The sequence below is a fragment of the Stigmatopora argus genome, chromosome 9 (genome assembly GCF_051989625.1).
Source record: "Stigmatopora argus isolate UIUO_Sarg chromosome 9, RoL_Sarg_1.0, whole genome shotgun sequence".
Lineage (NCBI taxonomy): Eukaryota > Metazoa > Chordata > Actinopteri > Syngnathiformes > Syngnathidae > Stigmatopora > Stigmatopora argus.
In genome coordinates this window covers 17,744,278-17,758,790 of record NC_135395.1, presented here as the reverse complement: position 1 = coordinate 17,758,790, position 14,513 = coordinate 17,744,278, and the positions used below count along the sequence as shown (strand labels likewise).

General features: G+C 33.9%; 1 protein-coding gene and 1 long non-coding RNA gene across 2 annotated transcripts in view; one reads left to right on the top strand and one right to left on the bottom strand.

The window, feature by feature from the left end:
* The window catches only part of LOC144082121 (uncharacterized), a 56,286-nt gene extending 44,687 nt beyond the window's left edge, over nt 1–11,599 (top strand). Inside the window, exons 5-10 of the long non-coding RNA XR_013303148.1 lie at nt 5,847–6,031; nt 6,206–6,277; nt 6,603–6,680; nt 7,042–7,110; nt 7,198–7,277; nt 11,133–11,599. This is a non-coding gene — a long non-coding RNA (uncharacterized LOC144082121). The remainder of the gene's footprint in view (nt 1–5,846; nt 6,032–6,205; nt 6,278–6,602; nt 6,681–7,041; nt 7,111–7,197; nt 7,278–11,132) is intronic.
* smyd5 (SMYD family member 5) lies at nt 6,700–14,320 on the bottom strand. Its single transcript, XM_077608983.1, has 13 exons — nt 14,043–14,320; nt 13,357–13,465; nt 13,146–13,285; nt 12,305–12,426; nt 12,160–12,229; nt 11,773–11,877; nt 11,613–11,675; nt 11,311–11,381; nt 11,111–11,217; nt 10,869–10,925; nt 10,698–10,792; nt 7,153–7,223; nt 6,700–6,961 (listed from the first exon to the last, which is right to left on the bottom strand). The coding sequence occupies exons 1-13, from the start codon at nt 14,133–14,135 to the stop codon at nt 6,814–6,816; spliced, it is 1,251 nt and encodes a 416-aa protein (XP_077465109.1). The 5' UTR covers nt 14,136–14,320; the 3' UTR covers nt 6,700–6,813.
* Between the last annotated feature and the right edge of the window lie 193 nt (nt 14,321–14,513).

Sequence of the window (14,513 nt, the reverse complement as noted above, 5' to 3'; positions counted from 1 at the left end):
AAAGCCTTACTATACTATGTCGTTTTTTTAAGAAAAAAGCCTTACTATACTGTCGTTTTTTTAATATAAAAGCCTTACTATACTATGTCGTTTTTTAAGAAAAAAAGCCTTACTATACTATGTCGTTTTTTAAGAAAAAAATCCTTACTATACTATGTCGTTGTTTTTTTAAAAAGCCTTACTATAATATGTCGTTTTTTGAGAAAAAAAAGCCTTACTATACTATGTCATTTTTAAGAAAAAAGCCTTACTATACTATGTCGTTTTTTAAGAAAAAAAGCCTTACTATACTGTCGCTTTTTAATTTTTAAAAAGCCTTACTATATTATGTCGTTTTTTAAGAAAAAAAGCCTTACTATACTATGTCGTTTTTTAATATAAAAGCCTTACTATACTATGTCGTTTTTTAAGAAAAAAAAGCCTTACTATACTATGTCGTTTTTTAAGAAAAAAAGCCTTACTATACTATGTCGTTTTTTAAGAAAAAAAGCCTTACTATACTATGTCGTTTTTTAAGAAAAAGCCTTACTATACTATGTCGTTTTTTTAAGAAAAAAGCCTTACTATACTGTCGTTTTTTAATTTAAAAAAGCCTTGCTATACTATGTCGTTTTTTAAGAAAAAAAGCCTTACTATACTATGTCGTTTTTTAATATAAAAGCCTTACTATATTATGTTGTTTTTTAAGAAAAAAAGCCTTACTATACTGTCGTTTTTTAAGAAAAAAAGCCTTACTATACTATGTCGTTTTTTAAGAAAAAAAGCCTTACTATACTATGTCGTTTTTTAAGAAAAAGCCTTACTATACTATGTCGTTTTTTTAAGAAAAAAGCCTTACTATACTGTCGTTTTTTAATTTAAAAAAGCCTTGCTATACTATGTCGTTTTTTAAGAAAAAAAGCCTTACTATACTATGTCGTTTTTTAATATAAAAGCCTTACTATATTATGTTGTTTTTTAAGAAAAAAAGCCTTACTATACTGTCGTTTTTTAAGAAAAAAAGCCTTACTATACTATGTCGTTGTTTTTTTAAAAAGCCTTACTATAATATGTCGTTTTTTAAGAAAAAAGCCTTACTATACTATGTCGTTTTTTAATATAAAAGCCTTACTATACTATGTCGTTTTTTAAGAAAAGAAGCCTTACTATACTATCTCGTTTTTTAATAAAAAAGCCTTACTATACTATGTCGTTTTTTAAGAAAAAGCCTTACTATACTATGTCGTTTTTTAAGAAAAAGCCTTACTATACTATGTCATTTTTTTAAGAAAAAAGCCTTACTATACTATGTCGTTTTTTAAGAAAAGAAGCCTTACTATACTATCTCGTTTTTTAATAAAAAAGCCTTACTATACTATGTAGTTTTTTAAGAAAAAGCCTTACTATACTATGTCGTTTTTTTAAGAAAAAAGCCTTAATATACTGTCGTTTTTTTAAGAAAAAAGCCTTAATATACTGTCGTTTTTTTAATTTTAAAAAAGCCTTACTATACTATGTCGTTTTTTAAGAAAAAAAGCCTTACTATACTATGTCGTTTTTTAATATAAAAGCCTTACTATACTATGTCGTTTTTTTAAGAAAAAAGCCTTACTATACTGTCGTTTTTTAATTTAAAAAAAGCCTTACTATACTATGTCGTTTTTAAGAAAAAAAGCCTTACTATACTATGTCGTTTTTTAATATAAAAGCCTTACTATATTATGTTGTTTTTTAAGAAAAAAAGCCTTACTATAATATGTCGTTTTTTAAGAAAAAAAGCCTTACTATACTATGTCGTTTTTTTACAAAAAAAGCCTTACTATACTATGTCGTTTTTTAAGAAAAAGCCTTACTATACTATGTCGTTTTTTTAAGAAAAAAGCCTTACTATACTGTCGTTTTTTAATTTAAAAAAAGCCTTACTATACTATGTCGTTTTTAAGAAAAAAAGCCTTACTATACTATGTCGTTTTTTAATATAAAAGCCTTACTATATTATGTTGTTTTTTTAAGAAAAAAAGTCTTACTATACTAGGTCGTTTTTTAAGAAAAAAAGTCTTACTATACTATGTCGTTTTTTTAAGAAAAAAGCCTTACTATACTGTCGTTTTTTAATTTTAAAAAGCCTTACTATACTATGTCGTTTTTTAAGAAAAAAAGCCTTACTATACTATGTCGTTTTTTAATATAAAAGCCTTACTATACTATGTCGTTTTTTAAGAAAAAGCCTTACTATACTATGTCGTTTTTTAAGAAAAAAAGTCTTACTATACTATGTCGTTTTTTTAAGAAAAAAGCCTTACTATACTGTCGTTTTTTAATTTTAAAAAGCCTTACTATACTATGTCGTTTTTTAAGAAAAAAAGCCTTACTATACTATGTCGTTTTTTAATATAAAAGCCTTACTATACTATGTTGTTTTTTAAGAAAAAAAGCCTTACTATACTATGTCGTTTTAAAAAAAAATCCTTACTATACTATGTTGTTTTTTAAGAAAAAGCCTTACTATACTATGTCGTTTTTTAAGAAAAAAAGCCTTACTATACTATGTCGTTTTTTAAGAAAAAAATCCTTACTATACTATGTCGTTGTTTTTTTAAAAAGCCTTACTATAATATGTCGTTTTTTAATATAAAAGCCTTACTATACTATGTCGTTTTTTAAGAAAAAAAGCCTTACTATACTATGTCGTTTTTTAAGAAAAAAAACCTTACTATACTATGTCGTTTTTTAAGAAAAAGCCTTACTATACTATGTCGTTTTTTAAGAAAAAAAGCCTTACTATACTATGTCGTTTTTTTAAGAAAAAAGCCTTACTATACTGTCGTTTTTTAATTAAAAAAAGCCTTACTATACTATGTCGTTTTTTAAGAAAAAAAGGCTTACTATACTATGTCGTTTTTTAATATAAATGCCTTACCTTATTATGTTGTTTTTTAAGAAAAAAAGCCTTACTATACTATGTCGTTTTTAAAGAAAAAAAGCCTTACTATACTATCTCGTTTTTTAATAAAAAAGCCTTACTATACTATGTCGTTTTTTAAGAAAAAGCCTTACTATACTATGTCGTTTTTTTAAGAAAAAAGCTTTACTATACTGTCGTTTTTTAATTTAAAAAAAGCCTTACTATACTATGTCGTTTTTTAAGAAAAAAAGCCTTACTATACTATGTCGTTTTTTTATATAAAAGCCTTACTATACTATGTCGTTTTTTAATATAAAAGCCTTACTATACTATGTCGTTTTTTAAGAAAAGAAGCCTTACTATGCTATGTTGTTTTTTAAGAAAAAAAGCCTTACTATACTATGTCGTTTTGTTTTGAAAAAAGCCTTACTATAATATGTCGTTTTTTAAGAAAAAAAGCCTTACTATACTATGTCGTTTTTTAAGAAAAAAAGCCTTACTATACTATGTCGTTTTTTAATATAAATGCCTTACCTTATTATGTTGTTTTTTAAGAAAAAAAGCCTTACTATACTATGTCGTTTTTTAATATAAAAGCCTTACTATACTATGTTGTTTTTTAAGAAAAAAAGCCTTACTATACTATGTCGTTTTAAAAAAAAAATCCTTACTATACTATGTTGTTTTTTAAGAAAAAGCCTTACTATACTATGTCGTTTTTTAAGAAAAAAGCCTTACTATACTGTCGTTTTTTAATTTTAAAAAGCCTTACTATACTATGTCGTTTTTTTAAGAAAAAAGCCTTACTATACTGTCGTTTTTTTAATATAAAAGCCTTACTATACTATGTCGTTTTTTAAGAAAAAAAGCCTTACTATACTATGTCGTTTTTTAAGAAAAAAATCCTTACTATACTATGTCGTTGTTTTTTTAAAAAGCCTTACTATAATATGTCGTTTTTTGAGAAAAAAAGCCTTACTATACTATGTCGTTTTTTAAGATAAAAGCCTTACTATACTATGTCGTTTTTTAAGAAAAGAAGCCTTACTATGCTATGTTGTTTTTTAAGAAAAAAAGCCTTACTATACTATGTCGTTTTGTTTTGAAAAAAAGCCTTACTATAATATGTCGTTTTTTAAGAAAAAAAGCCTTACTATACTATGTCGTTTTTTTTTTACAAAAAAAGCCTTACTATGCTATGTCGTTTTTGAGGGGGAAAAAGCCTTACTATACTATGTCGTTTTTTTAAAGAAAAAAAGCCTTACTACACCATGTCGTTTTTTTTTTTTAAAAACCCTCACTAAAATTTTAGTTGATGAAAAAACACTTATGTTAACAAATGCCTATTTAAAAATATCCTCCAATACTGCGACTTTTTTTGTGTGTATTATTTGGCTTTTGTGACTGGAAAACTAGTGCGTTAATTTGCATAATTAATTGTGACAATCTCACGCCGCCGCGGTCAAGATGTTAACGTTTACCACCTCGACCCCGCCTCGTATTTATTGGCTGAAAAGCCGGCGGTCCCTTCGTTCTTGTTGTGTGAGTGGAGAGTGAATTAGTTTGACAACTTTAGTGCTGCTTGAGATAAACAACAGCGTCTACCTTTAGCCTGCTCCCATAAATCGATCCGTGCAGACTTTTTTCTTAAGATCAATGTTAGGTCCTGGACTGGGCGTCTTTGTGGGGGTGTGGATGTGTGTGTGGGTATGTGTGTGTGTCTCATCCCCTTACACACTGATGCCAACTCTGTAAGTAAAAACAATAAGTGCTATGCGTGCTATGTGTGTGTGTGGGTGTGTGTGAGCGTGTGGTTGATTCCTTATGGCATGGGTTGAGAACCTTTTTGAGAGAGAGAGCCAGGAACTATCTGTATTTTTAGAAATAGCCATATTCCGAATTTAAAAGTCAAATTAAATGAAAGTGTGATTTTTTTTCCGACACTTAAAGTATTTTAAAAATCATTTAAAAACATTGATATGGTGTTGCTAATCAATATGGATGTATAAGGGAGTCTAATGTTTAAAAAATTATGATTAAAACGATGTTAATTACGTGTTAGCTTACAGCACATGTGTCAAAGTGGCGGCCCGGGGGCCAAATCTGGACCGCCGCATCATTTTTGTGTGGTCCGGGAAAGTAAATCATGAGTGCCGACTTTCTGTTTTAGGATCAAATTATAATGAAGAGTATAGATGTATATTAAATTTCCTGATGTTCCCCCTTTTAAATCAAGAATTGTCATTTTTTAATCCATTTTTTCTGTTTTTAGTTAAAAAATCATTTTGTAAAATCTAAAAATATATTTTAAAAAAGCTAAAATAAACATTGTTTTAGATCTATAAAAACTGAATAATCAGGGTTTTTAATCCAGTTCTTTTAATCTATTTATAATTAAAAAAAATCTAAATATTATATCTAAAATGGTCCGGCCCACGTAAAATCAAGTTGACGTTAAAGCGGCCCGCGAACCAACCCGAGTCTGACACCCCTTGCTTACAGGTTAGCGGAGAGCCATGTGTACCCGATAAAAGTGCCACATATGGCTCGCGAGCCATAGGTTCCCTTCCCCTGCCTTATTGTATGCCACCATATTGACAGAATTACAATACAGGATGAAATGATGTTATTTTTAGGCCATCTATTATAAAGCCAGAGCCGTGAACTCACAAAGTTAACTCAATTATACGACGGTAATTCATAAGAAGAAAAATCATAAAGGGAGTCAGAGCGGTGTTGCCAAGCGCGTTTAATAATGACCTTGATTTACACAAACAGGAATACACTGACGTCTTTCCGTTGGCAAAAACAATGACTTGGAGGTGAAACTTGGGGACTAGATAATACCATTATTATTAGTTGCTCAAATATTACACGAATGTTGAACTTTGTTTGCAGTAATGTGGAAAGAAAAAGTGTCAGGATGTTTTAAAATATCTCTTTATTTCACAATATATTGCAGGGCGTGAGGAGACGGATGACCAATTACGTGCACACTCTTACCTAAGGACAATTTAGAGTGCTCAACCAACCCGAAGAAAAGCCACGCAGAGGACCAACCCGCTCTCAGCACTGCAAGGCAGACCTGCTAACCACTTGGGCACTGTGCCGCCAATCTTTAACTGATGACGCTGTTACCAAACAAAGGTAGAACGTCGTTATTAATAATGAAAATATTATTGTAGTTTTGAGGACATCATGGAGCAAATGATGCAAACAGCATGAGAGAAATTCTGTGAACAGCCCTTTACTTCAAGTGTGTACTTGAAATATATAAACGCTTATGATAATGACGCATGTTGTTTGTACGCCGTTTCCAAGGTTACGCATCTCCGTGAAGTGGTCAAGGATGGACAAAGACAAAACAAAGTGCTCGAGGGGTGAAAAAAAAAGGTTTGTAGGAGACTTCATTTATTTTCCCTTCCTCCGCTGAACCTCACGAAGGTCGCAGGGGTGCTGGAGCCTATCCCAGCCAACTTGTTTTTCTTTAGGAATGGAATAGCAAGAAACGGCAACCTTTAAAATGCCACGTTTTTTCTATTTGGCGAAGAATGACATGATCTCGATATCATTTTGAGGATTTTTTATTGGCTTTTTTATCTGTATTTGTTTTGTTTCATGACGTTTGACATTCTTGATGCATCCAAACTGTAGAATTGCAGTATTTTTTATTGTTGCTTGTAGCCCTAAACTCACTCCCAATTCTTGACATTTACAGACAAGACTGTTACTACGTCATCAAGATTCCCAACCAATGACGGCAGTTGACCACACCCATCATGATACTCTCTCCAAGGTATGAACGACAGCCAGCGTTTTATTTGCGAGCCGTATTTATTTGAACATTTGTTGTGCGCATTGTCCAGCAAGGTGAATGTGGTTGGCCGTCAAAAAGCTGAGGATGCAATCAGTCCTTTATGTATTTTTATTCACACATCAGTCATTTCATCTTCCATGTCGTCACCCTCCGTTTCTCCTTCCGCTTCTTCATCGTCCTCTTCCTCCTCTGACGTTAGGTTGGGCTCGTCGGCCTGTGATTCACACTTTATACACGAGCAGATGAACATGTAGTTCTCCCTGTAAACAAAATGTTTGATTGAAAATACTCATACATCATGATCAGGTCGCATGAACAATTTTTATTTATTTATTTTCAGTCCACCCGAGCACGTTGCTGCATTTCAAAGACGGAGGAAATGACAACAGGTCCATCGATGAGGAAAAAGGTACGTTTTTCATCGATCCGTGTGTCCGTTTGGATCTCTTACCTTAGAATTTTGTGTCTGCTGTGACGGCTTCTGTCCCGTTGACAGCAATCCAGGTAACTGATGCAGATCTCCTGGAAACCACATGACATATCTCAATTTTGGACTCATCAGGACAGGATTTGCATGTAAGTACATGTATACATGCATGTATGTATGAATGTATGTATACAAACATACATTCATACATACATGCATGCAGGTAGGTATGTATACATGCATACGTGTATGCATGCACGCACGCACACATGTACGTGCGCGTGCACATACATACATGTATGCATGCATGCATACATACATACATGTATGTATGTATGTATGCATACATACATGTATGTATGTATGCATGTATGCATGTATGCATACATGTATGTATGCATACATGTATGTATGCATACATGCATGTATGCATACATGCATGTATGCATACATGCATGTATGCATACATGCATGTATGCATACATGCATGTATGCATACATGCATGTATGCATACATGCATGTATGCATACATGTATGTATGCATACATGTATGTATGCATACATGTATGTATGCATACATGTATGTATGCATACATGTATGTATGTATGCATACATGTATGTATGTATGCATACATGTATGTATGTATGCATACATGCATGTATGCATACATGCATGTATGCATGTATGCATACATGCATGTATGCATACATGCATGTATGCATGTATGCATACATGCATGTATGCATGTATGCATACATGCATGTATGCATGTATGCATACATGTATGTATGCATACATGTATGTATGCATACATGCATGTATGCATGCATGCATACATACATGTATGCATGCATACATACATACATGTATGCATGCATACATACATGTATGCATGCATACATACATGTATGCATGCATACATACATGTATGCATGCATACATACATGTATGCATGCATACATACATGTATGCATGCATACATACATGTATGCATGCATACATACATGTGTGTATGTATGCATACATACATGTATGTATACATACATGTATGTATGTATGCATGTATGCATGTATGTATGTATGCATGTATGCATACATGTATGTATGCATGCATACATACATACATGTATGTATGCATGCATACATACATACATGTGTATGTATGCATACATACATACATGTATGTATACATACATGTATGCATGCATACATACATGTATGCATGCATACATACATACATGTATGTATGCATACATGCATGTATGCATACATGTATGTATGCATACATGTATGTATACATACATGTATGCATGTGTGCATACATACATGTATGCATGTATGCATACATGTATGCATGCATACATACATGTATGTATGCATGCATACATACATGTATGTATGCATACATGTATGTATGCATGCATGCATACATACATGTATGTATGCATGCATACATACATACATGTATGTATACATACATGTATGTATACATACATACATACATGTATGTATGCATGCATACATACATGTATGCATCCATACATACATACATGTATGTATGCATACATACATGTGTATGTATGCATACATACATGTGTATGTATGCATACATACATGTATGCATACATACATGTATGTATGCATACATGTATGTATGCATACATACACATGTATGCATACATACACATGTATGTATGCATACATACATGTATGTATGTATGGATGCATACATACATGTATGTATGCATGCATACATACATGTATGTATGTATGTATACATACATGTATGTATACATACATACACATGTATGTATGCATACATACATGTATGTATACATACATACACATGTATGTATGCATACATACATGTATGTATGTATGCATGCATACATACATGTATGTATGCATGCATGCATACATGCATACATACATGTATGCATACATACATGTATGTATGTATGCATGCATACATACATGTATGTATGCATGCATACATGTATGCATACATGCATACATGTATGTATGCACACATGCATACATGTATGTATACATACATGTATGCATACATACATGTATGCATACATGCATACATGCATGTATGCATACATACATGTATGTATGCATGCATACATGTATGTATACATACATGTATGCATACATACACATGTATGTATGTATGCATGCATACATACATGTATGTATGTATGCATGCATACATACATGCATACATGCATACATACATACATGTATGTATACATACATGTATGTATGCATACATACACACATGTATGTATGCATGCATACATGTATGTATGCATGCATACATGTATGTATGCATGCATACATGTATGTATGCATGCATACATGTATGTATGCATGCATGCATACATGCATACATGTATGTATGCATGCATGCATACATGCATGTATGCATACATACATGTATGCATACATACATGTATGCATACATGCATGTATGCATACATGCATGTATGCATACATGCATACATACATGTATGCATGCATGCATACATACATGTGTGTGTATGCATACATACATGTGTATGTATGCATACATACATACATGCATACATACATACATGTGTATGTATGCATGCATGCATACATACATGTGTATGTATGCATGCATGCATACATACATGTGTATGTATGCATACATACATGTGTATGTATGCATGCATGCATACATACATGTGTATGCATGCATACATACATGTGTATGTATGCATACATACATGTGTATGTATGCATACATACATGTGTATGTATGCATACATACATGTGTATGTATGCATACATACATGTGTATGTATGCATACATACATGTATGTATGTATGTATGCATACATACATGTATGTATGCATACATACATGTATGTATGCATACATACATGTATGTATGTATGCATACATACATGTATGTATGCATACATACATGTATGTATGTATGCATGCATACACACATGTATGCATGCATACATGTATGTATGTATGCATGCATACACACATGTATGCATGCATACATGTATGTATGTATGCATACATACATACATGTATGTATGCATACATGTATGTATGTATGCATACATGTATGTATGTATGCATACATACATACATGTATGTATGCATGCATACATACGTGTGTATGTATGCATACATACATGTATGTATGCATACATACATGTATGTATGCATACATACATGTATGTATGCATACATACATGCATACATGCATACATACATGTATGTATGCATACATACATGTATGTATGCATACATACATACATGTATGTATGCATACATACATACATGTATGTATGCATACATACATACATGTATGTATGCATACATACATGTATGTATGCATACATACATGTATGTATGCATACATACATGTATGTATGCATACATACATGTATGTATGCATACATACATGTATGTATGCATACATACATGTATGTATGTATACATACATGCATGCATGTATACATACATGCATGTATACATACATGCATGTCTGACCCCTGCCCCATGCGTCATCTGACCTGGCCAGGCTCGATGTCGTTGAGGGCACTGAGGTGAAGCAGGAAGTTGTTGTCAGGAAAGGAAGCCTCAGCATTGGGCACACAGCTGTGGTTGCCTGGACGAGAAAGAAAAAATACAAATAAATAAAACCTTCATTCGTATTTGCATAAACGTGAGTCACGTTAACTTACATGAACTTTGAAGCACAAAGAGGCCAGAGCCTTCGACATTTAGAAAGTCTCCCGTTTCTAAAAAGCAAGCAGAGAAAAATAAAGGTAGCTAACCCGACTACAAACGCTTTTCTTCAAATTTGCCAACAACCAATTGATGTCAGTTAGAGCTGTTAACATTAATTAACTTGATATTGGTTTCTTTCAAAAAGCCAATTTCTGATTGAAATTGTTGCCCATCCCCTCTCAGCTTTTTTTCTAACCTCTCTCAATCTCTTTGTACAGCTGGTCGATGAAGGAGTCCAGTTTCGACCTCTGCTGGGCGGGAAGCTCCACTGCGTCACAGGAGTGAACCCACTGACTGAGAGAGCTGCAACCAAAGATCACAAATACATCTCGGCTCGAGATCCAACGTCTTATTGTAGGAAATACTTCAATAATAAAAAATAAAGAGCTGTCTTACCTTGTGCCGATTCCTTGTCCGTTAGTTCCGACCAGAGCGAAGAGTGACCGGAAGCCCTCGGGAAGGAACCACTGCAACACAAACTTTGATCATGTACTGACAAATGACTTAATTTAAATCCCAATAAAATTTGTATAACAATTATATTTACTTTTTTTCTTGTTACATTGACTACTTATTTATTGATTATGTATTTGTCTGTTCGTTGTTGTTATTGCTCACTTTGTGGTGACGATTTAAATCTCATTCTACTTGTAAAATGACAATAAAAGCATTCAATTCAATTGAATATTTGTGCTTACCCGACTCAGTTGATCATCATAAAGTGCCTCTTTGAAAAGATTCTGTAGCACCACCAGCTGACCCTAAAAAAAACATAAATATATCATTAAATAAGCAAACTCTAGACCAATGCAAGACATCTCCGCCATTAATTTTTTTCCCTAAAAGAAGAATATATACCCTGAACTTGTCGCCGAGGAGCTTGTGGGCCAGTTCTTCTTCTTCATTGGCCGTGCGGCTGCAAAAGTGCGAGAAGACCTTCTGCCAGTGTGCTTTATCTTTGGCCTGGACAGCAGAATAGCACACATAAACTTGTATTGTCAGGATCTTTTTTGTGGCTAGCCAACTGCCTGAGTAAAAACTGCATTTATAGTCTTAACGATTCACTCTTGCACAGGTACAAAGGGTGAAAGTGAAAAGCGTTAAACACTCCACTCCCTCCTTTATATGTAGAAATAAACCATCCCACGATGCTAACGGCCGTTTGATTTCATTAGCCGCCTATGTGAGGTTACATTGTGGACGAGTGCTGACACCGCCATTTCTCCTTTAAAAAAATCGACTTACTTGTTTGACAGTGGCGACCATTCTGGCCATCAGCATGATACTTGAAGTCTCTGGAGGATAGTGCATGCTCCTGCAGAAAGCACAATGTTAGTGGTGAAAATCACAAAAGAGTTTTTAAAATGTGTTCAGGCAAGATGGCCACTACCTCCAGGCGTCTTTAAGTTTATTGACGGGGTGATCTGGATCTTCCTGGGACGGCCCGAGACACAGAGCTCGGTGGTACTGGTCGGCTGCAGCTTGGCGACACTCTGCACTGCAGTACATGACCTGGTGGGGGTATTGGCATCATCAAATAAACATTAAAACGGTTAATTTACTCATGATTCCCATTTAGCAACCATACATGCTCCCAGGTTTGGTACTGATGCGAGTTGAGGATCCTCACATAGACAAAAAGAGTACTTTTTCGCCCTCCGGTGGCATTTATAGGCAATTACAGTGCCGTTTTAATGTTTTTTTTCTTGATTTTTTTAGAAAGGTGGGCTTTTATCAATATTTTTTAAGCGATTTTACTGGTTGTCATGCTATTTTTGACGGGGTTCAGGTGTTATCCCTCTGGCGGCACTTACAGCAACGTTTTAATGTTTTTTTTCCTGATTTTTTTTTAGAAAGGTGGACTTTTATCAATATTTTTAAGCGTTTTTACTGGTTGTCAATTCACAAATAAGCTCATCCATGACATTTTGCTATTTTTGACGGGGCTCAGGTGTTATCCCCCTGGCGGCACTTATAGGCAATTACAGCAAAGTTTTAATGTTTTTTTTCCTGATTTTTTTTTTAGAAAGGTGGACTTTTATCAATATTTTTAAGCGTTTTTACTGGTTGTCAATTCACAAATAAGCTCATCTATGACATGTTGCTATTTTTGACAGGGTTCAGTTGTTAACAGAATAAATGAAAAAGGGATATTATTGTGGGCAGTGTCATTTTATGAAATTATTTTTTAATACTGCGGGATATTAAGAGGTTTTAATGAGTGGACGTACCTGGCACTGAGGGCATGCGGTGTGGAGCTGCGGTCGAACGGGACAGAGTTCCGGATAAGGAAGGTTGAGCGCCGGATTGCCCGAAAGTCGCCGGGCGTTTTCTTCCGCCGTCTCGAGAGCTCGTAAGCAGTATTCGCATGCTGTTGGAAAGAAATTCAAAAGTTAATCATGAGATACCAAGTTTATGACAGCAAAAGCTAATGTGTCTCACCTTTGTATTTATACAAGGCATTCCACAGGAACTGTGCACAGACAAGTGGGCGCTCAATGAAAATCGCCTCTCCTTTTTTGATGCTTCTTTTGGCAAATAAACTTTTCCCCTAGGGAAAAAAAAATCCCAGATATAAATATAAAAAGAAACTGATCTAAACGAAATAGAACCACAGAATGCCTGTCATCAATTCAGCACACTTACTGTAATCTAATTTAAGAAAAATAAATGTCTTTGCAATTTTTTTTTAAAATCACCATTTAAAAAATATATATATATATATATATAAAATAAAAAAAAATAAAAAAAATAAAACACAGAGAGAGACAAAATATGCATTGCAGGATTATGGGATGAAATTATTTTGAAATTAACATCAAATTAGAACACAGAGACAAAAAATCCATTGCGGGATTATGGTCATGTACAGATCAGTGCATTTTAATTAATATTGCAAGATGTTTTCGGATTTGATTTTCCGATTATATCTTTTGAATTGCAGCTTTTGCATGCTAATATCAATGATAACTGACAAACAAGAGCACAGGGTTGGGCAACTAAATGCATCTGTGAAACACATGTGCAACATTGGATGGAAGCTTCGCTTCTTCTATGTGTTGACAAACGGCGATCAAAACAAACTCTGCCACAAAAGCCCTCAAATATAAACATAATCAACAACTAACCTTGACGTTGTCGATAAATCTCACTTCCACGCCGAAGGCAACTTTGCCAGGATCCACGCAGAGAGAAAACATTTCAGGCGTGGAGGTCGCCATCTTGGCCAGGAAACGCCAACATCCTAAACATAGATATAATAAGTATAGGACTAAATTACTAAAATCGGCGACTAAGGTAATCGACCATCTTGCGTCGGGGGGACTTCGCCTGCAGGCTCGTCCGCAGTGGAACTATTAAGAGTAAAATTCTCCACTAAAATCGCTTTCCCAAATAGGTCACATCGCGCATAAAAAATAGCCATATATCATATTGATAACAATTGGCGAGCAGAAACAACTGTGTGTAAGTACCACGCCCACTAAAAGCCACATAGTGAACTGTAGCTTGCCCACCCTCTAGCGGCCACAATGTGAGCTGCAGCATGTAGTCACAATCGGACAGTAAAAAGTAGGGCAATATAATTGCAATTTAATGAT

Excerpts from the sequence above, each read along its gene's own strand:
- smyd5 (XM_077608983.1), bottom strand. The coding sequence starts at position 14,135 with ATGGCGACCTCCACGCCTGAAATGTTTTCTCTCTGCGTGGATCCTGGC. Across the intron at positions 12,230-12,304 it reads AAACTTAAAGACGCCTGGAG|GAGCATGCACTATCCTCCAG; the intron begins GTAGTGGCCATC and ends TGCTTTCTGCAG. Across the intron at positions 6,962-7,152 it reads AGCAGACACAAAATTCTAAG|GGAGAACTACATGTTCATCT; the intron begins GTAAGAGATCCA and ends TTTTGTTTACAG.